The sequence below is a fragment of the Pteropus alecto genome, unplaced genomic scaffold (assembly GCF_000325575.1).
Source record: "Pteropus alecto unplaced genomic scaffold, ASM32557v1 scaffold124, whole genome shotgun sequence".
Taxonomy (NCBI): domain Eukaryota; kingdom Metazoa; phylum Chordata; class Mammalia; order Chiroptera; family Pteropodidae; genus Pteropus; species Pteropus alecto.
In genome coordinates this window covers 1011852-1024381 of record NW_006435779.1, presented here as the reverse complement: position 1 = coordinate 1024381, position 12530 = coordinate 1011852, and the positions used below count along the sequence as shown (strand labels likewise).

Sequence of the window (12530 nt, the reverse complement as noted above, 5' to 3'; positions counted from 1 at the left end):
ACTCTTTCCACTCTTTCCTTGACTCCCCCAAGGGCCTAACCGCTAGCACCTGGCCCAGCTCGCAGGATACCTAGCCTGAAACAGCCCTGCCAGTGCTGCAGTCCCACTCCCATTTGCCAGGTTGCTAGGGTAGAAGTGGGTGCTCATGTGGCCAATTACAGATGACCAATGGCTGCCTCAGATCCAGGTGAAAGAACTCAGTAACAGATGGTCCTCTGTGTTATTAGAGAAATTTGAAATTAGGCAGGTGGTGGCATGTTTCAAGCCATGTGTGGAAATTTTTACAAATATAGGCTAAGTTTATGAAGAATAATAAATTCTTACTTTATCGAGTCCTCCATTTTCAAAGCCGCCTCATGGAATTGCTGTGAAGACAGTTTATACATCTCAGCATTCTACAAAGAGAAAAACAGAACTGGTTACCAAAGACGAAAATTTCCCTCTGGCCGCCTCACGGGATGCAACTGCTTTAAAAATCGACAGATGCTAATTTCTTGACCAGCATCAAAGCAGACTGGTGATTGATCCACAGCTTGGTTCTAGCTCCCACCCTAGACCAACCATGGCTAAAGAATCCTAGAGGAGCAAAGGATGGGAGGACATATGGATCCTCTAGTTCAGGGGTCAGCAACCCACTGCCTGTGAGTAAAACGCAGTCTGCCACCAGGTTTTAAAATAAAAGTTTTATTGAACATGGCCACACTCAGGACTAGTTTACACATTGGCTGTGGCTGTTTCTGTGCTGCAATGGTCAAACTGAGTCATTGCGACAGAGACTGTATGGCTCACAGAGCCTAAAATATTTACCATCTTTAAAGAAAAAGTTTGTGGAGTCTGATCTGGTCCAACCCTTATTTTATAGGTAGACTCTGCTGCCCAGAGAAATGAAGTGACTAGAACTCAAAGTCACACAGCAAGTGGCAGTGCCAGGACTACAGCCCCAGTGTCTGATCCTGAGTTGCGTGTGTGCCCTGCTGCCTGCCAAGACCACAGCACTTCTCGGGATAGCAGCTATCCATCCAGAGCCTTGGAAGGCATACACTTCCATCCTTCCTGAGGTTACCTAGTGAGTGTGCACGTACAGAGCCAGGCTGGTATGGGGCACAGCTGGGCTTGCAACAAGACAGAGCTGGGTTGAACCCTGAGGCCACCACAGTATGACTCTGGGTAAGTCACTCCACTTCTTTGCACCTCAAAGATGAGTTGCTCCAGGCCACACAGGCCCAGAACCCAGTACTCTCCACTAGTTTCCTCAGAAAATCAATAGAAACACACACTCTAGCCCCACCTGCCAACATGCTCTCCCAGCAGAGCACCGTAAAGCTCACAATTAGATAGGCAGCATTCTTGCAGGAAGCAGTCTCATGAATGAAACCATCCAACGGACAGCTCAAGACAAAGACTGCAGTCAGACCTTCCCAGCAAGGGTGCCAAGACAGCAGCAGATGCCACCCACACAGACAGCCCAGCCCAAGGAAATGAATCCCTCCTTATACTGGAAAAGGTGACAGGAGCCCAGACCAGAGCCAGACAGGGAGAACACCTTGCCCTATCACCTGTCTACAGGGAAGGTAACCAAGGTGGGATGGGAAGCAACTCCCCTAAGACCTACCGACATCAAAGGTGGAGTCTGGACATGAACCAGGTCTTCACCCCAATCCCCGTACCATGGCCTCAAGGAAAAGCCAATCAGGAGGTGAACATGGAAGGGTGTGCCTGAGGAAGCACAAATCGGGTAGGAAACACTGATATAGAAATTCTGCTGGGGTGAGGTCAATACCAGGACAGGCCTTCCGCCCCAGCAGCTGAGTGAGCCTGGGCAGGTCGCCCTGTCTCTCCCTGGCTCAAGTCCTCACCTCTGAACTGGGGAGATAGCTGACACCTCCCTCTGATAGCCATCAGTCACACGGCTAGGAAATAAGAGGCTCCCGGCACTCAACGGGCACAAAATAAATAGGGGTTCTCCCCTCACAGACAGGCTGCTCTGGCTCCTGCAGGCATGTGCTCACTCCAAGTCACCCAGCATATTTCTCTACAGAGCCCTGATGTTCCAAACAAAAGATCATGATTTTGCCTCTACCAGTCTGACATTTAACTGGCACTGACTGTCATGGATGAGGGAGTAAGGACAGTGATGAGCCAAATCTGGGCCTCCCCTCCACTCTGAGCAGAAGCTCTTCTGTGGCACCCTAATGGGGATCTCTGAGACTCAGTCTGTACCTCCCATTCAAGGGCCATCACAGAAGACTACACAGTCCTGAGACTCAAATTTTAACTTTTGCTTTGGCGTACATGCTGGCTGTGTTCTTTGTGTCACTTTCTTGAACCTTGTTTTCTAGCTGTAAGAGAAGATATTCTTTTCCTCACAGGGTGGCTGAGAGATGGTGCCCAGTGGAGCCTGGCTTATGGTGCCCACCCTATGCACCGTAGCCATTGTCATTGCAACATGGATCTTTCTGAAGCTAACATGTGCCTTACTTAAGCATACCCTATCGATCCTGATCCTGATTGTTTCCTTTCCCACAAGACAGCCTCACAGCTCAGGCCTTCCCTCTTCGGAGAAGCATCAGGTCTCCATATTCCAGGCCCTACCACCCGTCAGCATCCCTTTCCAAGGGAGTATCCATGTCCCAGATGAACTTAGTGTGCTGTGGGCTGATGGTTACCTCAGTGCCTTTGCTCTGACCCTGCATCTCTAGGCACATAGTCTGGCTAGAGCGAACTCAGTAAGCAGTTGGGCTGACCATGAGCTCAGAACGAACATGTGGTCAGCTAGATTTGTCACGGGAAGTGCCCACAGGCCAAGAAGTGGTTGTGATTACCCAACTGCAGCTTCCTCTATTGTCTTGCAGAATGACTCAGAGGATGCCCGCTTCCTGCCATGACCCACCTGCCTTGCCATCTAATCTACCCGAGCAGACCCTGGGAAGAACTGGGCACTGCAGAGTGCCAAACCACTGCTTCCCTCGCACAGGAAGGTCCTGATCCAACCTTGGGAGTGCTGAGCCAGCTTCCTATGTTCATGACCCCATGTCCACCAGGCCTTCCTGTGGCTGCTGGAGAGCACCCAGACCCCTCTGCCAGGAATGGCAGGGCACTCTACCAACCCCTGGACCACACCATCATCAAGGGGCTTCTAGAAGGACTGCGGGCCACCAATGTTCATCCCAGGAACCCACTGAGTGCCAGGGGATTCCAAGACAAGTATGCCTGCTCCCAGGCCTCATGGGGCTCACAGACAATGCAACATCACAATTACAATGAGATGTTTGACCAGTTTGTCCCAGGTGCTGTGGGGAAACCACAAAGGACAGCCTGGCAGAGATCATCAGACTGGCTTCTTAGTAGAAGACCGAGGCCTAATTTTTTTTTTTTTTTTTTTTTTACATTAAATGGTGTTTTTGGAGGAAAAAAACAAAACAAAACAAAACAGTATTTATACATGGTTTAAAAAGGCAAAAGCAGAAAGGACAAAGGATAGGTATCTGGTGACCAGTAAGACTTGCCAGGCCAGACCCAGGGCTCTTCCCTCCTCCGCTGTGCACACATGAGTGAGCTCACTTATGCACACCCACCTGCTGGCACATGATGTGCCACTCTTTATTTCTTCATTTACTTCTCAGAGGCCTCACCCATTTTATGAGCTGAGTAGTGTCCCATTGTAGGACTCAGCATTCCACAGCTCATGTTAGCGGTTCCCCACCACTGATATTAGGCTGTTCCCCATCTTCCGCTATTAAAACAATGCTGAAAGGCACATCATGGCATCTATACCTTTGTGCTTGAGTGAGGCTATCTGAAGGTTATTCTAGGAGTCAAATTCTTGGGTCAAAGGGTTCATCCAATTTTAATGCACCAAGTCTTATAGGATGAGCAGAAATGAGTCAATAATGAGGAGGTGTTGTAAACACAGGCAGCTAGGAGTGAGGGACACCCCTTGGCAGATGCTATAGTCACACCAGGTATAAGGACCATAGAAGGGGCTCGAGAGGAAATCAGCCTGGGACCCAGTAGAGGGCAGGGGGAGGGTCTCAACTGCAGGCTAACAGCCTGGACCTCAACTCAAAGGCAATGAATGCGTGGGGAAGGAAGCTTTTATTTTTTAAGTGAGGGTGTGGCAAGGTTAACTTGTATTTCAAAAAGAACATTCTGGCATCTAAATAGATGGTGGAATACAGTACCAGCAGAGTGCCTGGGTCCCCACAGCACAATCCCATAGTGCCTGGAGACACTGCCTATGCCTGAAAAGAGTTCTGTTATGCATTTAATAAATCACTGAGAAAACGCTCTGAAATGCACCGTATTGAATCCACACACGTTAATTAGCACCCACTGATCATAAACTGTTTTTACTGTGGGATTTTTCTTTCTCATTACGCTCTTCTGATTCCCAATTTTGGAGTCTTTTCCTCTGCCCTATAAATGGCCATCCCTCCCCCTCCTCCTCCAGCTACTCTGTATGCACATCTGAAACCAGAAGACCTGATCTTCATTAATTAAATCTGCCATTAAAAATTAAATAACGTGAGCAAGAAGGTGTGTTATCTCTATGGGTTTCAAAAGTCGCAGTGTTTCTTCAATTACTTCCCAAGCGGTTTTCATATTTCATACTGTCTGATTTCTCCAAGGGCCTTGATTTGCAAGATCAAAAGAGTGAGAGGGTGTGGGGAAGCGCGGAGAAAAGGCTCAGAAGGGGAGGACAAGGAAACAGTACTGGCAGGCCAAAGAAATGGTCCTGCTGCACCCCCCAGCCCCCAATAAGGAGACACGACACAGGAGTGGGGGAGGCCTGCGTCACCCACTAGCCTCATTCGTGCAGCAGGTGCAGGCAATCTTGGACAGAATGACACCCAGGCTCATTCTGACAGCCTGCAGAGGAGCAACTGGGGAGCTTGGGAGCCCTGACAGACACACCTCTGCAGTGAGTGTCATGGGAGATGAAGAGTCTACAAGGCATTTCTGTCCAACAGAAGGACAGAATTAATGTTTAAGAGCATTCCAGAATCAAGTGAGAGACTGCCCAGGGCAGTGGGGATGGGTATGGGCCCTAGAGTCAGATGGGCTGAACTCAAGTCAGGACCAGCTCCCATGAGTGTGTAAATGCGGGCCAGTGTCCAGACCAGGTGTCTGCCTCCTCGGCTTCTCATCTGTAAACTGAGAATACTAACAGAGTCTCCCTCATACAGTTTTGTTGGAAATGGTATAGATGCCAAAGAGATAATGTGTACAAAATGCTGAGAACAGTGCCTGGCACAGAGTAAACTCAATATACGTTTTAAGAACTTAAAATCCAAATGCATACTAACCCAGGAATATATTTGGAAGAGACTTGGGAGTGCTAAAAGACTGAGGGAAGGTTCCTTGAGAATGGAAAGTTCATAAAGAGAGAGATTTTCACCTATTTTCACCTATCTTGCTGATCTATCCCCAGAGCCTCTAACAGTGCCTGGTATGCAGTAGGTCTTCAATAAAAAGTTGTCAAGTAAATGGAAGTAAGGATCAGAACCACTACAAAAGTCCAAAAACACCATAAGGACATGGTCATTTGCTTAGTCACTTAAGGTTTGCTGGGCTGCCACTCTGCACCAAGGACAGAGCCAGGTGTGGACACAGCCTTGTGAAGAAGCTTGTAGACTGGGTGGATAGAGCCCAGCTGGGAACATAGGGCATGATCAGGACTCAGAGGAGATCAAGGGCTGGGGTGGAAAGGGGGCCACAGGGTTAAGTGAGAATCAGGAACTCGGACCCTTTCCTCAAAAGTGAGAGCATTTACACAAATGTTTTGGAAAAATGTAAATGACACTCACTGGTTCTGTTCCATGGCCACAAGCACTGTCAAATCAAACGGGGAACAAATTGCTCACAAGTTTCCACAGTCCACTCAGGCCAGGTGCTGTGGCAGGGACCTCCAAACAGGCTGACTCCTTCATGCCCAGAGCAACGCTTCAAGGTAGAAACATCTATGCCTCTGCCTGATGAGGACGGGCTCAGCCAGGCAAAAGGTCTGCCCGGAAACCAGATCTCAAGGCAGGGGGGCAGGACCCCAAAACAGGTCAGTCAGCCTCCTACATGGTGCCCCTGCCTCCTCCTGTGCTCAGCGTCCCCAAGAAGAAAAATCACAAACCAAAGGCCATGTGGACATGACATATGTAGAAAACTGTGAAGCCTAGGACTCTGGCTGCTGGGGGCATGGGAGCATTCCCAGCCAATTAGTGCCACTGGCCCAGGGGTGAGGGCTCAAGGAAGAGTTGAGACGGGAGAACCCCAAGCCCAGGCGCTATCAACATATCGAGGGCCGGTCATCTGGGCAGCTGTGGATCTCACCAGCCGAATTACCAAAGCTTCCCAAAGCTCCCAGGAATGCTAAATTTAAGGGAATAATAATTAATAATAATAATAATGTATTTAGGATTTGGAGAATCTCTGACTCGAAAATAACAAAAAACACAAAGAAGAAATTAACTTGTCTTTTGTAAAAAGTTCAAATAGTCAATATAAATTTTTTAAAATCTCAGGATACAGTTACCTAACTACACAATCAGTGAACAAATGGAAATTAAGTTTGGTCAAGTGGCTTAACAGTTGTTTTTTGGCTGTGTATGAAATCAGTCCACTATGTCTTTGTCCTGTTTTTCTCTTCCTCGCACTGGTCCCTTCCCCCTACACTCAGCTGACACCTGACCTAAGTTTCAAAACTACTCCTTTCTCCCTCTCTGTATACTGTTTTTTTTTCATACCCTTCTCTTTATACTGTTTTTTTTTCAGCCACTGCTATTGCTAAAAATAGCCTAAAAATGAAACTAGCCAGTTATGCCCTGCTCTGCTGTCATGTGGAGAGAGGAACCCTTTTTCCAGACTTGCTCTGGCACTGACCCAGGATGGGGGTACACAGACCACAATCTTTGCCTCTACCCCAAGACCTGCCCTCAGCAAAGTCCATCTGGGATCCCTTCAATACCAGAGTTCCTTCCTTCCACACTCTCTTTGCCCCAGGCCCACCATCCCTTAGGACTGCCCTATCTGAAAATGACGAGCCTCCAGATCCCCCTGACCACTCTGGTTACTTTTCCACTTCTCCCATATTCTTCTTTCCTGCCTTCTGCTCCTGCTGTCAGTGAGCCTCCAGGTTATAGCCCCATCCTAGCTCCCTTTTCAGCCCTTCCTTAAGTCTGCTTCCCTTCTATTCAGTTTGGGTCTGGCCCCGTCCCTCTCATTACATTCTAAGACCCTTGGGCTCCTCACCCTCTAGGGCACTGACATCAAGCTCCAAACCACTTGTCTTTTCTGCCCCTGGGCCTAGGAGACCCCAAGTCCGAGATCTGCTCTGACTGCAAACACTGCAAGCTCAGGGCTCTACCCTCAGGTGAGCCTTCTACATAACTTGTAATTCTCGACATTACGGGCAAGCTTCCCTGCCTGTTCTCAGTCGCTGCCCTGACCTTAACTGATACCCACAGTCCTGAATTCTACAGTCGGCAGGTGACCATATCTTGACTTCGGTGACAGAAGCTACTGCTAGGCATGAACATGTGCACATTTCCTCCGGTAACAAGTGTGCCCCTGCCTATGCCTATGACCCTTTGCCCTCACAGCAGAGCCCACCATCCAAGTTCCTGAGTTCCAGTGCCCATGGTGACAAGGGAAGATGACCCCCACCCTGAGCCTGTTTCTTCATTGGCCCCACCGAGAGAATGTCTACCTATCCTTCAGGGGAGCTCTGAGCATGCAATGAATAATGGATACAAGCATTCTTAGCACAATGGCCAGCACTTCAAGGTTCATTTGTTTCTTCCTTTCATCCGACAAATATTTATTGAGCGCCTGTTTACCAAATCTTGCTCCACAATCAGGAGGCATAGTAGTAAAGAGACGGTCCTAGCCTTCCCGGAGCTAATGGTCTAGATAAGCAGAAGAAAACAATTCTACTCAGTAATAAGTGCCAGAAAAAGACACAGCAGGTTAAGGAGATAAGGAGCAACGAGTGGGGGTGGGACTATTTTAAATAAGTTGATCTAAGAAGGCTGAGGTGACTTGGGGTAGAGATCTAAATGATATGAAGAGGGAAATACAATTTGGGGAAAGGTCCTAAGGTGGGATTACTTGACAGGTTTTTGGTAAAGCAAGAGAAACATGGATGGAAGACATTAAGACAAGAACAGAGGCAGTGGAAGGAAATAAGGGCTTAGCCACACTCATACATCGCCTGTTCTAGGGTTGGCAAGAAGCCACTGGTGGTTTGATCAGGGAGTGATATAATCCAACTTCCACTCTGGAAGGATCATGACTGCTATGTAACAAAGAGTCTACTGAGAGGAGACAGTGGAAGCGCCAGGCCACCTGGAGGCCACTGCAAGGAGAGATGACAGGGCATTACTGAGGCAGTGATGACCACACTCCGCAACACTGGCGGTGGGGAAGCAGACCCGTACCTCAGTCTTGGCCCTGCTGAGTGGAAAATATCCTGGACACAACCAACAAAAAAGTCAAGAAGGCTGACGGGATATAAATGAGGAGCTCAGAGGAACAGCTGGGATCCAGGCTATGAATTTCATGGTTTTTGCTGCAATACCTATTCAGTAAGTCTTAGCTGAATACTGAAATCCCCTTTGGCCTTCATCAGACCCCTGCTCCATTCATGATCTGATCTCATCCGTATTTCCTCTTCTCCTTTTTCAGACATGCTGCCTTCAGAATTCTCCTCACCTCTGATTCTCTGCTCTCTGTATTTCCTACATTAGTGAAGACCACCCCGCCCCCCACCCCTGCCAACTCCTGCATGACAGGCGACCTATCAATTATCACTACTGCGGCCCCCATATCAAGCTGGAAACGAAATGTGGATAACTACACTGCTTGCTTGTCTCTGAAGCCTTTCCTTCCTCCCCGATGTCACTGCTTTCATTCAATCTTTATTACCTTATGGGTGGACTATTACAAGGGTGTATTCATACACCACGCTGGTCCCTTCCCATCTGCAGAGCAACGTCCAAAACTCTCCCTTTGAGGTATCCCTAATAAGTGACCTTGGTACTGCCCCTGGTTGATTCTGCACTTCACTGGCCACGACCCACTGTTTTCCAAGGCTTCATCACATTCTCTGTATTGTTTCCTCTGCCAGTTCTTCCCCGTCCATCTGAGAAACTCTGATCCATGCTTTGAGACCCAATATCTCCTCTGCTGGGCAGTGTCACTCCTCTTCCACAAATGAATGATTTGCTTCTCAAATGCCCTGACTGAGACACGCTGTTCAGCAGCATTTCCCACAGTGCACTGCAATCATCAGCTAGCATGCCTGTCCTCCTCACGCTGACAGGAAACCATGTGAGCTCAGGGTCCACACCCGAAGGTTAATGAAGGCACTCACTCTAGATCCAGACTCTCGTCTCCTCCCCATTCTCATAAGTGTTGCCTCAGCATTGCTGTCATCACTTCCTGGTGCGCCTCTGGTCCCGGCCTAGCCTCCTTCAATCTGCCCTCTTCACTGCCACAGGAACGCTCCTGAAGTGCATAACCGATAGTGCCCGCCCCCCCTCCTCCAGGGCACCCCCATCCTGCCCTTCCAGGCACCACTCATTCCCTAGACATCTATTCCAATGTCCTACTTCCTAACACACCTGGCTGGCTGCCATCTGAACCTTGCTAAGGTGCAAACTTCTAATTAGAATGTTGTGACAGAAATTTTACATGAGATTTGTGACAAGTCAGAGAAAAAGCAGCCTCCCTCCTCCTCCACATCTCTTTGCTGTGCCATGATAAGGAATCTAAGGCTCAGGGCTGGTTTTTCTGGACCACACCTCTTTCGTGGGTTTGCCTGAGTCTCTTAGCATTTCAGTCACTTCTGGGGTGTGTGTCTTGTTGTGTGTGTGGTTGGGGGCAAGGAGTTTACTACTCTCTCCTTACAAGGGATTGAAAAGAATAGAGCCCTGGACATCTACATATATGTAAGTACACATGCACACACACACACACTTTGCATATTGTAAAGCGCTAGATAAATGTAAAGGTGTTAATTAGTAATAACTGCACAGAGTTTTAAAATTTTTATTTTACACTGAATACTAAATATTAGTTGACAGACCTCTAGGTGAGTGCTGATCTTCACCCGAGAGCATATTTTTCATTGCATAGATGTGTCTGAGTGAAAAGACCCACCCCTTTGGAGGATCTTGGTAATTTACTGGGTGCCCAGGCTGCAAAGGACTGAAGAATATGCCCCAAAGGACCCACACTCATAGGAATTTGTCAAGACTGCAGAGGGCTGATGGAATTGTTTGGTTCCTCACAAACAAGCTAAGTGATCTGCAATAAAAAGGGATGGTTAGAGGTGCAGAGTCAGCTCTTCTTTGAGAGCCTAACGGGAAGACTTTGTTAGAGTGTATAGAAAGGAACAAGAAAAAATGAATTCAGAAAAACTTCATGGAAGAGTATGATAAACAGTTTAGGGCAAAAACATTGAAGTAATGTGTAAAAAAAAATTTTTGTTTTAACATCTATGGTACATGGAAGGTAAATTTCACACTACGCAGACCTGTGGCCTGTAGACCAGGATGGGAAGCCCTGGAATCAGACTGAGGACAGGAAGTGGGCATTAAAGTAGAAAGGAAGGCAAAGAGCTTTAAACAGCTGCTAAGTACATCGCAGCATTTAACCTAGACGGACAGAAGCCATGTGAGGGCAGACAGGGAGGGAATTCAGCAGTGTGCTTGTAGTAAACAGGACTGACAAGGTAATCTACCGCCGTAATCTTTCCACAGGCAGGGTGTGCAAGGAGGCAGAACAGTCGCCGGGCAGCATAACTGCTCTAACACAAAAGCTGGGCAACCAGCCATGCCTTGGTGCTGCTGGTTACTGTTTTTGTTTGTTTGTTTGTTTGTTTTTACATTTGCAGAAATACATTTGGCTAAACGACTGTCTAAATAGTTTGAAAACAAGATGCAGAGCACAACAGAAAATAAAAAGGAATAAAAAATCAAGAGACAGTGAATTTTCATTCCAGTTGCACAAGTTAATGGTGATCTTATCCTGAGTAAATTATACAGAGTCCTGATGGTGTGGATTGCTGATTCTCTGCAACAAAGAGCAGCAGAGTAAAAATCTCAAGGACAACCCCAAAACTGTGAAACTTATGAGGCTCAGAATTCTGCGATTTAAGGAACAAGGGAGATGGTATAACAAGGGAATGCGGTGCAGGCCGTCTCAAGGCTTAGTTGCTTCAGACCTTCAGGTGCTGCGCTTTTAGGGCACTGAGGCATTAACCAGATGTTTCCTCTCTTTGTGCCAATCTGTGAACTTGTGGTCCAGGTGAACTGCAGAGGCAGTCTCCCTGCATGGCACTGCACTCAGCGACTCTCAGCATTAGGACACTCAGCCCTCTGAGATGAAGGCCAGCCACACACTCCTGAAAGCAGGCCTTAGCCCCTCTTGGAAAACTTGCAGGAGAAGGAAGATTCCCATAGCCAGAGAGCTACAAGTCTGGACACCCTGCTGCTTAGAACTTGGTCCTCCCATGGAGCTGAAAGCCGCCTCTCAATTTAACCTCCACCTGACCAGTCTGAGGCCTTGTTAATCAAAGAAAGGCATATGCACCAGCAGAATCAGCATCACCTGGGAGTTTGTTAGAAACCAGGAACATCCCAGGCCCTGCCCCAGACCTGCTCTGCAGCTAGCTCCCAGGTGATCCATGTGCATGAGAAGTGTGAAAAGCACAAGTGTGCAGAAGATAGGCCTCCTATGGGCTTTGTTTCAATAGCACTATATTAACTTTTTAAAGATTTGATTGCCCTTAATTGGATCCTGCCCTCCTTAGTTCACCACAGTCCTTATATGTCCCTGTGATTTTATACCTGCAGCTCCATATACCTGAAATTCCCTCAGGGCTTCTCTGCAGGTAGCTGTACTGTGGCCCTTAGCTTGCACTTTATGCTCCAGGCCAGCGGTCCTCACTGTGGTGGCGCATGAGAATTATTGGGTAACTTTCAGAGGTTATGCCTGTGCTCACTCTGGAGAGTCTGATGATTCATCTGGGGTGGCACCCAGGCATCAGTATTTTTAAAAAAGCTCCCCCATGGGATTCCCATGTATAGCTAAGGTTAAGAATCCCTGTTCTAAGGTCAAGGAAACCTGAGCAGGAGACTCAAGATTAAACCCCGGTTTTGCCACTTACTAGTTTTATGTCTTTAGGCAAGTTACTTAACCCACTTTGTGCCTTGGTTTCTCATCTGTCAAATGAGGACATTAAGAGTAACTATGTAGTAGGTCTGGTGCCTCCTCAAAGGGGTGCTGTAAGGATAAGGGAGACAATGCAGGAGGAGAACTTGGTACAATGCCTGGCAATGCAATAGCACTCACAAATGATAGTGGTTACTGCTACCATTTCACTTAGGAGGTCTGAAAGAACTTGATCCTCCAGTTATCATGATGCCGCTGAGTCTTCTCTTACCAGCACTCAAACCTTCCTCCCATGGCATGGTTTGAAACGTTCCCCAAATCCTGCTGGCACTCTTTGGGAAGAGCCTCAGTTGATTTATGTT

General features: G+C 47.8%; 1 protein-coding gene across 1 annotated transcript in view; it reads right to left on the bottom strand.

Moving 5' to 3' along the window:
- Positions 1 to 12530, bottom strand: part of CHCHD6 (coiled-coil-helix-coiled-coil-helix domain containing 6) — a 239646-nt gene that overhangs the window by 46211 nt on the left and 180905 nt on the right. Inside the window, exon 7 of the mRNA XM_025046477.1 lies at positions 325 to 395. Within this exon, the coding sequence (XP_024902245.1) occupies positions 325 to 395 (71 nt within the window). The remainder of the gene's footprint in view (positions 1 to 324; positions 396 to 12530) is intronic.